This window comes from Danio aesculapii, chromosome 1, assembly GCF_903798145.1.
Source record: "Danio aesculapii chromosome 1, fDanAes4.1, whole genome shotgun sequence".
In the NCBI taxonomy this organism is placed as follows: Eukaryota; Metazoa; Chordata; class Actinopteri; order Cypriniformes; family Danionidae; genus Danio; species Danio aesculapii.
In genome coordinates, this window is record NC_079435.1 from 35,955,173 (window position 1) to 35,972,255 (window position 17,083).

At 33.7% G+C, this 17,083-nt stretch overlaps 1 protein-coding gene across 1 annotated transcript in view; it reads right to left on the reverse strand.

Annotated features, from left to right (window-relative positions):
• Positions 1–16,959, reverse strand: part of tmem131l (transmembrane 131 like) — a gene marked incomplete at its 5' end in the record, with an annotated part of 42,241 nt that extends 25,282 nt beyond the window's left edge. Inside the window, 8 exons of the mRNA XM_056453415.1 lie at positions 672–839; positions 1,420–1,564; positions 2,463–2,565; positions 2,657–2,762; positions 2,862–2,920; positions 10,207–10,360; positions 12,184–12,261; positions 16,849–16,959. Of these exons, the coding sequence (XP_056309390.1) occupies positions 672–839; positions 1,420–1,564; positions 2,463–2,565; positions 2,657–2,762; positions 2,862–2,920; positions 10,207–10,360; positions 12,184–12,261; positions 16,849–16,959 (924 nt within the window). The remainder of the gene's footprint in view (positions 1–671; positions 840–1,419; positions 1,565–2,462; positions 2,566–2,656; positions 2,763–2,861; positions 2,921–10,206; positions 10,361–12,183; positions 12,262–16,848) is intronic.
• Between the last annotated feature and the right edge of the window lie 124 nt (positions 16,960–17,083).

Genomic DNA, 17,083 nt, shown 5'->3' on the forward strand with positions numbered 1-17,083 from the left:
CAGACGGTCATTGTTTCTCAAGGGGATGTAATGGATTTTCATCACTTACAAGGCCAGTTGGTGATTTTATAGCTGTCCCAATCTAAATTGTCTGTTTTTCTCTCACGACCCACATGAAAATCCCTAGACGAATTACCTACTGTTTTTTGACAAACACAAAGGTTGTGTGGTGATATAATTGCCGGCCAAAACCACATCTCTGAGATCAGTTCAAATAATTTATAAATCCTTTTTTGACCCCTGAAATACACTAATGCAAATTACTGCAAATTGCTACTGTACAAAGTGGCGGCATCTCATATATACAGACGATTTATCATTGACTAGCTGTTAAAAGCCACCTTTTTTGTGTGGTTTTTAACAGGCCAGATTTGATGATATTAATATTCTCATCTGACTAAACAAATGAATGATCCTGTGAGACACACAGTTACGGGTTTATAGAATTACAAACTCAAAAGTCCACCACAAATTTATCTTCAGCCTGAAATCATGCATTTAATTTGAGATTTTTTATTTACAGACATCCCCACAAGAAACAATTGGCGTCTGAGGATAGCTTTATAGTGAATACATTTAAACATAACCAGAAAGTATGAGTGAATCGCATCTCTCTATTTGGATGCATGTTTGGTCTTATTAAAGTTTGTGTTTATATAGTGAAGTTTTACCTTTGAGGAAGAATATGTTTGCAGGTGAAGCTCTAGTGGGAGCCCAACACTGGTTGCCAGGATAATTGTGGTTCTGTGGTTGATAGGTAAAGATTTGCCGAGGAGCTGAAGAGAGAGAAGCTTCCAGCTCCCCGAGCTCACTTCCACAGATGTTGTTAAATTTACACTCTAAAAGACGGGAAAATGTTTATCTTAATAGATTATATAATCTTAAAGATTATAAAGGTAAACTTTGTTGTCAATTTCTTACTTTTACTCAAAAAAGCCCAAACACCAGCAAATAAACTCAACATAGTGGCACATAGAAACCCCACTGTCTACAAGAATTTCAGAAGTGTTGCAGAGCGACACAGACAGAATGCAGAAGTATAAATGCTCACAACTGCATTAGCTACATGTCATGTGTGTGCAGTGGTGTACGTGATCACTCAAAGTTGAAATATAAAACAGGCTTTTTTTGTTGGCTACACTGTAGCTTAATGTGTAACTGTACATTTAAGTATTGAGTAATAACAATGTACAACATGTACTTACTATAAAGTTAGGGATAGTGTTGGGATTGGGGTTACTGCATGTAATGTAGAATTATTTACGATTCTAACTGAAACTTAAAATGGAGGACACTGTATAAAGTGTTAAGATTTAAAAAAAAAAAAAAAAAAATCAACTAAATGTTCTCAGGATTCCTACAATCCCCTCATTTGTGTCACTGGGTCCCTACACCTTCAGGGGTTGGGTTAAGCATTACCTTAAAGAGTTTCTGCTGGGACAGGGAGATGTTAGTGATTCTAAAGGAGAAGGGGAAAGGGTTTGTCAGCCAGAGCTCCACATGCTCTGAGCCCCTCTGCTTCTGTCTGATCTGAATTAAAGGACTCAGCTCAGAGACTGACCATCTGAAACACAAAGAGAGAAAAACAACACTGTACAAAGAATACTAAAGACTCAAAGGAACCATGCAATTACTTTCTCACACCACATCCTAACATTTGTATACACTACAAATTGATTGAGCATAATTTCTATTCAACCTAATGCGTTTCTGTTATAAAACCTTAAGTTTCATGCCTATTTCTAAATATTATGTTTACTCCCCATTATTTCTGTAAAAAGTTTTTTGTATGAATGGAAGATTTATTGCTCTGTTATTATCACGAGGAACTGTGTGATTGTTTTTAGTTTTCTTTCCTTGATTTTATTAAGAAGGACTGTAGGTGATTGGATGGATATCGGCCCGATTGGGAAGCTTTACTTGGACAAAGGACAATTTAAGACCTGTTTAAAATGATTTAAGGCACACAACACAATATTTCAGTGAATTTAAGACTTTAAGACCTTGCGGACACAGTGTATATGGATAAGTACAGTTTTTTAAAATATGTTTTTAATGAATTCATCTGATCAAAATAAAAAAAAATTAAAAATCAAACAGTAAATAGTAAATAGTAAATATTGAAATATGATTGTGAAATTTCCTTACATTTAAAATAACTATATATTTTTTATTTTAGAAAGAGATAAAATTGCTAAGTAAAAATATTTTAAATCATAAATAGCAGATATAGTACAGAATTACTTATTTAACAAGCAATCTCTTGCACAATAATAACTTAAATTTGAAAAAAAAAAAAAAAAAAGCAATTAATGTTGGAACAATTTCCTTCTTTGCCATAAAGTATGTATACTTGTTGCCCATCAGAGATATTTCAATACAGATAATGCCAACACAGAAAACACACTTCAATAAATTCAATACATCAATTCACTCATATACATCAACACAGAACTCCTTACCTGTGTGTTCTTTGCAGCAGTGGATATAAATTCACTGTTCTGTTTGCTAAAATGTGTAAGCTGAACTGACTTGAACACCTTTTACTTTTAGCCGTCAATGAGTCTGAAACCAAAAACAAAGACAATCAAATAAACCTGGCTAACACTGTAGCATGTACAATATGAAAAATCAATGTGGAGAGTAAAATACTGACGTCTACAGAAGAGTGAAGCCACTTGAGTGAAGTTAGTAGCAGAAGGCTTGAGCAGGACTTCAGTGAGTTCAACATTGCTGTCTGTTCTTGACAAAAGCTGGATCTCCTTTAAGTCATGCATTGTGACCCACGTTATTAAATGTCATCTAATTATATACATGCATAATTAAAAACATCAGAACAATGTCAACGTATGTGCACATACCTTAACAAAGAGCTTTTTAACCCCCGAGTTCAACATGAACACTCCTATTCTGGGATCTGCTGTAGATTAGAAACAAATTTACATTACAAAACATACTTTAGAAAACGGTCTTGCTGTCCTTCATTTGGAGAAGAAATTATAAAAGCCACCAAATCCACAAGGTGGTGCTGTAATATAACAAGAAGCTACTTGTAGGGCGGTGGTGGCTTTGCTGTCAACAAAAAGTTGGAAATGCAGGTAGGTAACCCATGTACAATACTAGGAAGTTATGGTTCACTTTTGTTATATCATGTTTGGGTGGGTTATCTTTTTATTCATTTCACAGATGTATTTTATATAAAAATGTATTTGTTCATATGTCTAATCATTTAAAAATGATTCCGTAACGGGCTATAAACTATATTTATTCTGAAAAAAGCGATTATGCATCAGATCAAAGGATTATCCAAATACAGCATAAAAGATAGGGTTAACGCTAATATTGAAAACATTTCTTGATATATTAATTATTTCCAATGTTTATTTTGCTAGTTTGAATGTTACAGTATTATTAAGGTGATCATTGATGAGATAAACTTAATGTACGAGTTTACTAGTTTAGTTAATACTATTACTTCTGACGCTTCTATCTTCCCTGTTTGTGAACATTCAGGAGACATGGGTTGTATGCGTTTCTTTTCTCAGTGTTGCTAGAAGTTCACAGAGGTGTTGCTTGCATTTTTAAGGAGTATTTTTACCAGAAAGCTTTGAGAATTTGGTAAGTTAGGTTAGTCGATTGGCTACTTTAAAAAAAAGATGCTATCCTCATTGATTTCCCCCAGTGTGAGTGTGTTTACAGATCAGTGGTTGAGCGAACAAAGATTTCTGTCAATGGCACATTTTCATTAGCCAAGTTGTTGGCTAACAGGCTATACTGTAAACTTGCCTCAGGACATGTTATTGAATAGTGCTTTCATGTTTGAATTTGCAAATTGCGTGAATATATCCTCTACCGTGATGTTCCTGCTCTGCACCTGTCTCAGAATAACACCTAAATGTATTTGCATTTATTTTGATGAACAGTGCGCATTGTCATGCTAGCTGTGCTATACATGAAATAATTAATGTGCATGAAGTGCACCAACACAATCAAAGATTTTTCTGTAAACAACTTAAAATACTTTGTCATGGTTGTACAAACAGGACCAAAACATCATCAAAACCAGGGGTGCCCAAACATTTTCTTATGAAGGGCCAAAATCCAAGCTTGATTGAGAGCTGTGGGCCGAAAGTAAATTTCCTAATTTATTTCATAAAATTTATAAATACACTGAAAAAACTATTTCAGCCATATTTACTAATGCATTCATATATTTTTTTAAATGTATATTATTTTAACAAACTTATTACAATACAACCTTAAAAATCCAAACAATTTTGTTCAATGCCAAATACACTAGTCATGCTGAAGCTGCCTTTGCCTTGATCTGCACGCTGATCTCTTCTGCTTTGTCCCCTATTCGTTAAGTGATATTATGCACATTTTCAAAAAAAAATCTGATTAATTTACAACATTAAATTGAAACATTTAATTTCAATTTGCTTTTTTGTAGTTCAACAATAAAACAAACTAACAAACAAACGAAAGGTTACATTAAAATAGAAATGACAATCTCTGTTAAAGGCATTTTTCAACCCATCCCAACCATTTTCTTTCAGGCGGGCCAAATAAAAGAATACAAAAGGTCAACTTTGGCTTTAAACTTCACTGAACTAACTAAGCGCATTAAAAAAAAAATGATTGGATCTATGATTATGTTCATTATTTAAGGAAGTTGAGCTCTACTGTCATCCATCTGAGCACATTGTAACTGCTCTCTGCTTCACACAACATCAGTGTGTTTATGTATTGTTTGTGTAGAGATTAGCTGTCTTTATTTGCATAAAGAAATCCCTTTTTCACAGGAAACTATATACTGCCATTTTTGATTAATGTATGCTATTATTATATTTATTATTATTAATATATATATATTTTTTTTACAAATTACTAATTGGACAGTGCAAACAATGTCCAGTAGGACTGAATAACTATCTAGCAAAATAATTTTGCATTAAATAATAGTATTTGTATTACTGGGCTGCTCAAATCAGAGCAGCAATGTTCTATTTTGAGAAAGAGTACCCTCCTACCTGGATTTCTATAGAGGCCCACTCAACTCCAATTGCTTTGAATATATATCCGTATTCAGCAGATACTAAACTGTACTAAAAATCAATTTACCAGAAATACCATAGCAATTTGGTTTGAGGCTCTTACTCTCGCTTTTCTCACCAATTTTTGGGAATAAAAATTTTCACCCTGGTAGAGCTGATCCAGGTTTTAAAATTTGGTTTTAATAAAATTAGGTATTAGCATGGTGTCTGATCTCTATTATAAAGAAAACTTTATGTCCTTTGAAGAAATTAAGAAAAAGTGCCATTTAAAAAAAAAAAAAGCACTTTTTCAAATATTTGCAATTGCATAGTTTTATTACGTCAAAACAAGATCACCATTTGGCTGAAAACCCTCATTCTATTTTGGAAAATATTACACTTAACTGTTTAAAAGGTAGAGGCCAGGTATCTGTTTTATATAAACTGTTGATGGAAAAATCAAGAGACTCATTTAATGACAGACTTGAGCTGCAGGCTGATATAACTGAGGAAGAGTGGCAAGAAGCTTGTCTAAAAGCCCAAACTCAGACAACAAGCACTCATTTTAGATTCATTCAATATAAATGGCTGAGTAGACAGTATATAACTCAAGTTAAGTTGCATCATTTTAACCCAAATATCCCTGATAAATGCTATAAATGTAAACAAGAGATGGTAACTTTATTTTTATTGTATGCGGGAGTGTTGTTTTTGGGGTAAAATACTGAATATTGTAAATCAAATCATTGGTAAAGTAATTCCTCTTGATCCCAGCTTGTGTATATTGCATATTTGTCCATTGAACTTTAATGTGACCAAACATGAAAGATTGTTGTTAATTTTATTTTTGCTGGAAGCTAATCATGTAATTGCGGGGCATATAATAAAGGGGATGACCTCTTGCCTTGCCTTAGACGAGATAACCTATTTTTTTTTTTAAAACAAAATTCAAATATTTTGGTCTGTTTGGAAAATATTCTATGACTTTCTGGAAAGTCTAGATCAGGGGTGGGCAAACTCGGTCCTGGAGGGCCGGTGTCCTGCACAGTTTAGCTCCAACTCTTATCAAACACACCTGCTTATAGATAATTAGTGATCTTGGAGACACTGATTAGTAAGTTCAGGTGTGTTTGATTACAGTTGAAGCTAAACTACGCAGGACACCGGCCCTCCAGGACCGAGTTTGCCAACCCCTGGTCTAGATGGTGCCTCTTTTCTTGAAAAGATGGACATGAAAAGTATATAGAGTAAACAAATATGTTATTGCTGTATTATTTAATATTAGTATTGTTATTTATTTTTCTTTTCTTTTTTTCAAAGTGTATGAAGGTATTATGAATCTATACTATTCTTGTTGTATTTTTGTTTTTGCAGTTTTTTTATCCTTTTTCGCTAAACTGAAAAATTAAACCTGCCAATTTGTATGATAATGTTTAAATTAAAAATAGTTGTTAAAAATATATATATAGTATTTAAATTTCAAATGTTCTTTTGTTGTTTTTTTTTAATAAGAAAAATACCCTTCTACTGCTGTAGTTCCTATTCCCGTTTATATGTCATGAGACTTTTATGACCTCATCTAAAATCCCACAAGCCTAAAGGTGCAATCCCGAGGTCCAACATAAAAAAAGTGTGTAAAAATATAAAAAATCATGACAACCACACATAAGGAGCATGAACATGGTGGCCACACCATAATTTGTCCACTTACACCACAAATGTATTCAAACTGAGACCAAGAATTTACATTTTAATGTGTGGTATGAGAATCATAGCTACATAAACAACAGCTGATGGGCATTTAAAAAGTCAAAGACCACTGGGATAAATAATAAAGCAGAAAAACACATTAAGCCAGTGAAACGCATAAAAAAATTACTGCCCTACTAGGAATGCATCCAATACTCAGACAGTAATTTTAATATTGCGTTTTTGATTGATTGGTTATCAACCTGATGAGACCAATCCAAATCTGATATTGCATGTGTACTATTCTGTGATATGGTTAAGCACCACAAAAGCCATAAAGGCAAAATGGGGCACAATTCTGTGTTCATCACCTAGACCTTTCAAGAAATCTGAAGCCATCTAATAGTTTAATGTATGAAGTACATAAGAATATGTAAGCGGTTAAATACAAGTCCATGCCAGTGCTTCGCTTCTTTGTGCCTCTCAATCATTTTCCATTCATCGCTCAAACTGCATTCGCTTATGATGGGCAACAATCAAACTCTCTCCAAGATGACTCAATGTTCCTGTTATTATAATTGATCAGTAGATAAACGCCCGTGGTTTTGCATAAAAGGACTTCTTATCTTGCTACAGTTAATTGCTCGTTCTAAATAATGTCGCATTCTGTCAGGTGCCTGCTAATCTCCTACACACTAGCGCTATGACAAAAAATTTATGGGAAAAAAGACTCAATAAGCTGTTTTACAGATACACAATGCATTGATATCTTCCTTTTGTGCAATAAAGTTTTGAAGGTACTGGAGAACAGCATGCTGTGTTACTTTAAGCACATCATTCATGCACTAGATGCACTTTGTGTCACATTGTGTTCAACATTATGATAGCATTTGTGCAATGAAACTTTTCTAATCTACCTTTTCTGTTCTGTTCCATCCATCCTAAGCCCTTTCCAGAGATGAATACTAGTAAACAGCTGTAAAATTACCAGAACGAGTTTACTGGTAAACTAAAAAATGTGTTCCATAGGGGTGGGGATCTTTAGGGTCTTCACAATCCGATTAAATTACGATTTATGAGTCTCTATCAATTCTAAAATGATTCTTGAACAATATTTTTTCCCTATTTTTGTGGCTGTGCAAATACTGTACATATTTTAACTTTACATTTACTTTACATTAACTTTACATTTAAGTTCCCAAGAAATCAAAACTAACCATATGATTTTGTAAGCTCACATTGCAAGTTTTGTGATGAACAATTCATCTGTGCATGTCATTAAGATCAAAAAAATTGTTTGCCTTAATAATCTTCAATTCAAATCTGAAAATGCACTCCTTGTTTCTTTTCCGTTAAATGATCAGATTATGTGATTTTGAGGTAATGGATGTGGCTAACATACTTAACCATGCTGGTTCAACTGTCAGTTTTGACAACAATCAGAAACACTGAGCAGGAGGTGTCTGTTAGGTTGTAATCACTCTTCTAAAACCCATTTCCCAATGTTTCTGATTGAAATGCCTGCCTTACTACATCCATTTAGCCAACGGTAGAAAAAACAAGCCACGCCCACTGTTTTCTCATTTAGTATTCTGTTTCTATAGGAACTGTGTCACAATACAAAAAAAAAAAAAAAAAGATCACAGCTTCCGGTTCTTTGGAACTTTAAGCAGAATTAGCATTCCTATGCTTTTGTTTATGATTGGAATCTATGGATAATAGTATTGCCACCTCAAAAATGATTTATTTTATTAATAAAGTTATATTTAGCATGAACAAGCTTTAAATGTAACATTAAAATGCCAGATCACAAAGAGAAAACATAAAGAACAAACTGTTCTTATTCTAAAAAGAGAGCATTACATTTATGTTTGTTTGTTTATAAGTGCTTTTAACAAAATAAATGTATTCATAATTTATTCTTTATAATGAAAATGCTTTTAGTTCAGAGACACAGAAATAACAACAAAAAAAAGTGCTGGTTATCTTTTTGACTACATTTTAGTCTTGTCCTTTTTGTTAACAATAATGCGCTGTTCATCTATTAGATAAGCAGATCAGAGCATCCACATTCATAGTTTTTAGTCACGTAACTAAATTTAAACATAGACGAAATGAACACTGTTGTGTTGCAGCTTGTGAGACCCTCTCGCAGTGCACTTGCACCACTCTGAAAAGTTAAAATTAGGGCTGGGCGATAAAATCGGTATTGATATTTATTGACCAAACACCATTGTCAATATTGGAAAAAAAAATGACGGCATTGAGTATGTTTCGGTTAAAAGTGCTATAGTTTTATTAAAATGTGGCCTTTAAGCCTTGGAAGCAATGCCAATAAGACAAGGGGGTGCAAGTTTGTCAATTCCAATGGAGGCGCATGACTTGCACGACGTGCACATTGGAGCGACGCGCACATGTTGTGCAAGGGGCATGCACGTAGTTGAAAACATATGAACTTCTCTTAATGCAGCGAGCGCAGCGCGATTCATGCAAGTTGAACTAACCAATCTGCTTCACACTTTGTATGGAATATACACATTTCAGTAATAATGGCAGACTAATTACCTCAGACAAACACCAGCTAATCCAAACACTGCAGTGCTTTTTACTATTATCCATAAACTTGCATCAGAGCTGCAGCAATGGTTTGTCCGTTTGTCATCCTCTGAGAAAACGATTGATGGTCGCCTAGTTACGAGAAACGCCAGGGGAGCGCGAGAGCAAAGTCCATTGTAAATAGTCAAGGAAACTACGCACTCGCACTTGTCACTTCAGGTCAGAATAACAGTGAAGATATTGTAAATAAAAAAGGATGTAAAAAAGGATGCAAGGATGTCGCCAAGCGACCTTTTGGTTTTTTTTCGTGTGCATCCCAGCCACTAGCACCCCATCTGAAAAAGTTTTTTAGGATAGGGGGTAATATAGTCATTTAACTTCACTATTTGTAATGTTGTAATTTGTAATTGAATAATGATGGTTGATTATCATAATTTGTTTTATTTACAGAGTTTGAGGTTTACCATTATTATTGACACCTTACAGATATTGATCTACCTATACCATTGCACACACTTTGTAAAATTTTATTTATCAAGTCTCTTTAACACTTAAGTTTATTTTATAAAGAAATCAAATATTTTTTTTTTATATTTTTGTTTTTGACTATTAAGACTATTTGCCTTAGTAATGTTGGCAAATTAAAATCCTAATATTCCTAAATGTATTTCTAAAAAATATTAAACAGTTATCGATATTGAATGATATGAAACATGATATCGTGATTTTTTTTGCAATGTCACCCAGTCCTAGTTGCGATGTTTTCAACAAAGAAAATGTGAGACACTCCCTATTTGCGCACACAAGCTGTATGTTTCTGTTTGAATTTTTTCTTTTACAAATTTAACGGCCCCTAACACAGCAAAATTCTACATTCAAGAACACGTATAGAGAAAAAAAAAAAAAAAAGTACAAAATGACATACAGACAGCATCTTCTGGTGGTGGGAGGACCAGCAGCACCACAATATTCTCCAGCACGTATGGCTTGAGTTTGTCCAGGTGGGTCGGCCTTTCCCCTCTTTCAGAAAGACTGATCTGAAGAGCAATTCTTCCCTCCTCTGATACTAAACACCAACCCTGAGAGAAAACAGAATGAAATGTAAAGGCTGCAGGCACATACTTTATCAACATGCTACACACCCATCAACATAAATCACAGGAATGCAAAGCGCTCCAACTAAACAAGACCTACCCTGTTTCAGCATTCAGACACCAGATAACTTGTAAACTAATGCAACCAAAGCTGTCGACTTACTTGATGATTATAGCTGTAAACTTCCAATAAAAAGAATTAGATGTCAGCATGCATGTTCGCTGAGCAGAGAGTTGTTAACAGATCCATCAACTCCCTACTGAGTTATTAGCTTGCATTCTGACATCTAATTCCAGGACTTTCCAACAGGACTACACACTTAAAGGGATAGTTCACCCCAAAACTAGAATGTACGCACTATTTACTCACCATTAAGTGGTCTTAAACCTTTATGAAATTCTTTCTTCTGTTAAACACAAAATTAGATATTTTAAAGAAAGCTTAAAAGATGTAAACATCGATTTGCATAGTAGGCAAAACAACTACTATGAAAGTCAATGGTTACAGGTTTCCAACTTTCATTAAAATATCTTTTGTGTTTAACAGAAGAAATAACCCTCACAGATTTGAAATAAGTAAAGAGGGAATGATGCAAATGATGACAGATTTTTCATTTTTGGGTGAACTACATATCTTTACATTAAATATACTTTAAATTAACTATAAGTATAAGCATTTAATAGTGTCCCTTTTATGTTATTTTAAAGGTTTCTTAGAGGTAAAATAAAATGTTTCTTGAATATAAGTTCAGGTCTCTCTAAACTCCTCCTTTTGGTCAAATAGTCATGTTGTGATGAGTCTACCTCATTTAACATATTGAAAAGCATACACCCATAACTGATGACTAATTTTGGAGAGTTGAAAATCAATTATTTGGGGGGAGTTACTAATAAATGGCATTTATTGTGTGTTCTCTGACTTGGATTTGATTTTCTTTGACATGCAACAAGCAGTAAAGCAGGACCTTCAAACAGATTTTTCCTTCTTGCATTTACACATACAATTGGAAACTTTAAAGCAGGCGTGCCCAATCTTTTTCTTATAAAGAGCCAGAAGTCAAACTTGATTGAGGGCTGTGGGCTGAAGGTGAATATTAATTAATTAATTAATTAATTAATAAGCTAATTTATTACCATATATTTAAAAACTACAAGAAAATATTGCTTTAAATCATAATAACTAATGCAGTATTATTTTTAACATTTTATAATGAACTTATAACAGTAAAAACATAAACGATCCAATTTATAACACAATGGAGTTCAATACTGAATACACTAGTCGAGCTGCTTCTGCCTTGGCTCACCGAGGTCTTGTGCATTGTCCTCTATCTGTCAAGTGACAGTATTTACATTTAAAAAGTCTGATTCTTTTACAAATTTTATTTAATTGTTCAGTTGGCTTTTCAGCTCAGCAATAAGAAACAAAACATTACGTAAAATTCACAATGACGATCTCTGTCAAAGGCATTCACACAAACCAACTCCCCATTATTCTCCCGCTCTTTTAGATGTGATGTTGGGCCAAATCAAAGGTTACCATAGGCCAACTTTGGCCCACGGACTCTACTTTGGGCATCTTTGAACCATGTAGAAAAAAAAGCTTTTTTTATATGCAATTGACAGGCTGCAGAGCCTTATATAATTCCACAGCCATAAAAGAACACCTGAATGAAAATTAAATGAAAATTCAGCACACTTTTTCGAGAGAGAGAGAGAGAGGGAGACAGAACACTTGATAAAGTAAGACTTACAGCTCAATTGAAATTATACATAATTTCAAGAGTTATTAAATGTAATATTCAAACCTGGGGCTGATTGTAGAACATTTTTGGTAAACTGCAGTCAAGCAGCAGACCTAAAATTGTTATATTATAAGCATCTTCCTGCAAAAAAAGAAAAAGAGCAAAATCAATGCTTTTAAACAAAAGATTTACTAAATGTTTGTTCTTATATTATTTAGCAGACACTTTATTAAATACAGCAATGCTTGGCACATAATAATATATCTACTGTTGCCTGAAATACACAATTTTTATTTTTGTGCATATGTGTGCCAATTTTTAACACAAAGGACAAAGAGGCGGCACACCATTTGTATTGTTTGAATATTAATTTGTATTGTAATTTTACTATACCTTTAAAAAGGAAAGCAGATGTATGTGATCATAACTATCAATAATAACAAAACCAACACAGTTATCAAAAGGTTTCATTTGTTCATCATTTATTCACCGTCATGTAATTCCAAACCTGTATGTCCTTTACAAAAGGAGCTGCAGAATGTTAAAGGCACTCTTTTGCCCATATAATCAAAGCAGATGGTGATTGGGCTAGTGAAGCTCCACATATGGCAACATAGCACTAATAAACCAATATAGTGGAAATCAAAATTGTAGTGCCATAATCCTGTTTTTATGAAGACTGAAATTTACGCTGATATTAAATCTAAATGTCATCTGTGCATCTGCATATTCAAAATATGAGTGCTGGTTACAGGAGAATGACAGTGTCTAGCACAAACTATTCTTCATTGCCAAATTTTCCAGAGAACAGTTATTACAAATATCAAAGCTTATAAAAAATTATTTTAAGTTAAGATTAAACTACTTGTGCGTAAAACACATTTCTCAGCTAAGGATAAGGGAAAGATATTCAGTGAATTATATATAAAGATCCTTTTGTCTTTTATTTTAATGTAGCAGCCACTGGTCTCCATTCTCTTTATGGAAATGAGCACCTTGAATATTCTGCTAAAATTCTCCTCTTGCAATGCATGGAAAAAAGAAATTCATGTGAGTTTGGAAGAGGAATGCAAACAATTACTCAATCGATTAAATGTTGATAACCCTTTTCAACTTTAAAGTCAATTTAGCATGGACATCATGGTGAAAGAGGAAAAGAGGTGGAAAAAACGATCGGCCAGTCAAATAAATAAAGGATAAAAAGACTAATGGCAGATCCTTTCACTAGATAAGACCCTTATTCCTCGACATGGGGCCAATTGGACTGCCTTAATCTACTTCTTCACATGCAAGCACACATGCACCAGTTGAGAGTGAACATTTGAGATGGCACAAAATTGTACATTGGTCATTACAAGTTATGCCTGTATTATGCTATAATATGCTATAATATGCTATAATATGCTATAATATGCTATAATATGCTATAATATAATATAATATAATATAATATAATATTAATAAGGCTAATGATTAAGTCATTTAATTAATCATTAATTTAAATGATGATTGATTATGGGAATTTGTGGTCATTGCCGTTCCTATTCTGTAAAGACATGAGGACAAATAAATAATGACTGGAGGGAACTCCATTTTACCACTAAGTAGTCTGAGTGGGCTTACCACTATAAAAGTTCATTCAACTTTTGCAAATACATCAGCAAGACACTGAGGGCTCTTATTTAACGATCTAGGCGCAAAGTCTAAAGCACAAGGTGCAAAAGCATTAAGGAATTTAAGACATGTCCGAATGCACTTTTGCTATTTTAAGGATGGAAAAATATGCTCTGGTGCATGGTCTAACAGGGTTGTGCTTATTCTCTTAATGAGTTATGGGTGTGTTTTAAGCAATATGTGCATTAAACCAATCTCACAACCCCTTTAAGAGTCAGTTTTGTCACACCATGGTGCATTTGCTATTTTCATTGCAGACGTTGTAAGTGGAAAAACTGAACGCTTCACTAACGAGAAAAAAGTTATATAGAACATCTGCACGAGGACAGAAACCAAGCCCCTTTTATTCTGCCTCTTTACCTTCTTTTTACTTTACTCCTTTACTTTCGTGGAGTAAGGAAATGGTAGAAACTCACTCCACTGAAGACATCCATTTGCCTACATATTTAATTCAGTTAAGCACAATAAATTTGTTGCAAAACTATTTCTTAATTCAATTCTAATTTCCAGCAAACAAATAAATTAACAATAATAACTGAGTTATATCCTAACACGCATCCTATTCCTATGCTATTTTATGCCAAAATGACTGTTGCGCTGGTCGTTTAATAGCAACAAAACGCACCATACACATCTAGTGCCTTATGCCGGGTGTATGATTAGGACCCTAATTCTCTGTAAAAAAAAAAAAATAGGCACTGCAATTAATGATGTCGAAAATACCAACTAGTACTGTAATTTAAACAAACTTTTATTTCCCTCTAACATTTAAGTGTTGTTAAGCAGGTTTTAAACACTACTAATTGGCCATTGTGTTCATGTGCTTAACAGATATGACTGTGATTAGCTACAATAATCATTGCTTGACATTTTTCAGTGATTGCACATATATATGGATACTGGAGCATTTGAAAGCCATTAGAGGATTTGTCTGTGAGCAGATATATGAGCAATTTGCTGGCAGATGAGCTGACAGAGATGTCTTTCAAAATGCTTTCATGTCCAATCACAGTCATTACCATTGAGCCTTTGCACACAATGGCCAGTCAGTGGTCTTCAAAAATCAACTCAGCAGCACTTAAAATTTGTAGCGAAGTACAGAAGTTAGTACTTTGCACATCTCTAACTGCAATATGATAATGAATATGGGCTTCAACATCTTGAGAAAAAAAAAAATGACATTGCAATATTTTGTTTTTCAGCAATATGTTTTGCGATATAACTGCAATTTCACCAGTTGACTTTTTGGTAAGAATTCATCATTCTAGAGTGATTGGTGTGATAGTGTTTGGGAGGTGCATCTAGAATATATAATACACAAACTAGACATAAATAAATACAATAGAGCAAAGACACACATTAAATAAAAATGCTTTATGCTTTTCAGAACAGTATTTATGTACAGGAATCGATTACTCACATGTAAAAATAAGACTGTATAGGCCAAATAAAAAAATAAAACAATAATAATAATATTAGACTATCACTTACTGGTTCTTTAAAGACCTTTGACAAGTTGTGGTGTCCCTTTTTAGATTATCTGCTGGCTACCCCTCTTGATTCTAAAACTGAGCAATAATATATGAATATATATTTTAAATTTTCCTGTTTTTTCTTTTTTTTATGTACTTATCTTTATTATTATTATTATTAGTTTATTTTTTTATTATGTTTATTAAATTTTTTTATGGAAAGTTAGAGGCTGTTGAGGGAGGGAAGTGTTTATTTGGGGTAGTGTTAACAAACAAAATGAAAGAATAATTATAAACTTAATGTTGTAATTGATATTCCACGTAAAAAACCCAATAAAAGAAATTTGAAATAAAATATTTAAAGTGTTTAAAAATAAATAAATAATCCAATTAATCTGTTGAAGTTACAAAAAATTACTAAACTCTTTTGAAAAGCTCTTAGACAACAGGGCCTAAAAACGCATGCAAGTTTTAAACCTTCATTTTTTTATGGATAAACTTTTGCAAATAATCTACAAATCCCATCTGTTGTAAACTGTGATGAATGGTCAACCATAATCCCAACTCGACATTAAACATCCTGTCATGCGACTACTGGGAATGCACACATTGCAATTTTGATACTTAAATGATATATTGTGTGTGAAATGCAAGAGTAACCGGGTTAATTTAAACAAGATTTTGTTGTTAGCAAGCTGTTTTGAGGTGGCATGTTTCACATACACTAGTTTCTAACACGTCAGCCACACAACACTTGGTCAAATTACAGCAGGTAAACAGTTGGGTTTCATCACCATTCCTAAGGGATTTATTTGGTCAATAATATGATTGCAATCGCATTTATCTAATTAGGTAGAAGCAATGGCTTTAGTCACAGTACAAATAATCACCCCAAGCATCAAATTAGGCTAAAATTAGTGAAGAGAAATGGCTTGAATTCACACACCATATTCCTCTATAGTCTATGTATCAAGGTAAGGATGGGTCATCTTGTCCAAATAAAAGCATTAGACACTAAATTGTTCTGTCATGCAGTGTCTAACTCAGAGCTCATTTTGAATGTGGCCACTATAGCAGAAGTGTGTCTAAATTTAAACTTGTTTATGAGAGACAAACACCAGCCGAACACAGATATGAGATGAAACAGACTGCATCATCTACCTCTGTCAAACCATTAACATTGAGAAGAAACAGAAGGTGATCTTATGATGCTGGCTTTGAGGGTGCTTATGACAAAGTCCAACAATAATTATGGCCATATTTCTAAAATAATACACTTTTTTTTTTCTATGTAAATATTATATATATATATATATATATATATATATATATATATATATATATATATATATATAAGAAAAATATGATCAACTCTCACTTTAGTTTGTATTGACCACAGAGAAAGAGAGTGAGAGAGTGTGTGTGTGCGTTTTAATGGCTATGACAGTAATAGAAGACAGAAGCACCAGCTGTCACTGGACCTCATATGTCATCCAGCACAAAGAATAGTAAACATAAAAGAACATCTGCGTGTGTTAGTGCACAACTAAGCAAACACCAAAACCACATGCATGAATCTCACCTGAGATTGTGTTAGATTAATGCTCTGTATGTGGGGGAATATCAGAATGCTATCTTTTCTGTGGGCGTCCTTGACTGATTCCCCATGGACGCCGACCCCAAAAACCTGTGAGAGAGAGAGAGAGAGAGAGAGAGAGAGAGAGAGAGAGAGAGAGAGAGAGAGAGAGAGAGAGAGAGAGAGAGAGAGAGAGAGAGAGAGAGAGAGAGAGAGAGAGAGAGAGAGAGAGAGAGAGAGA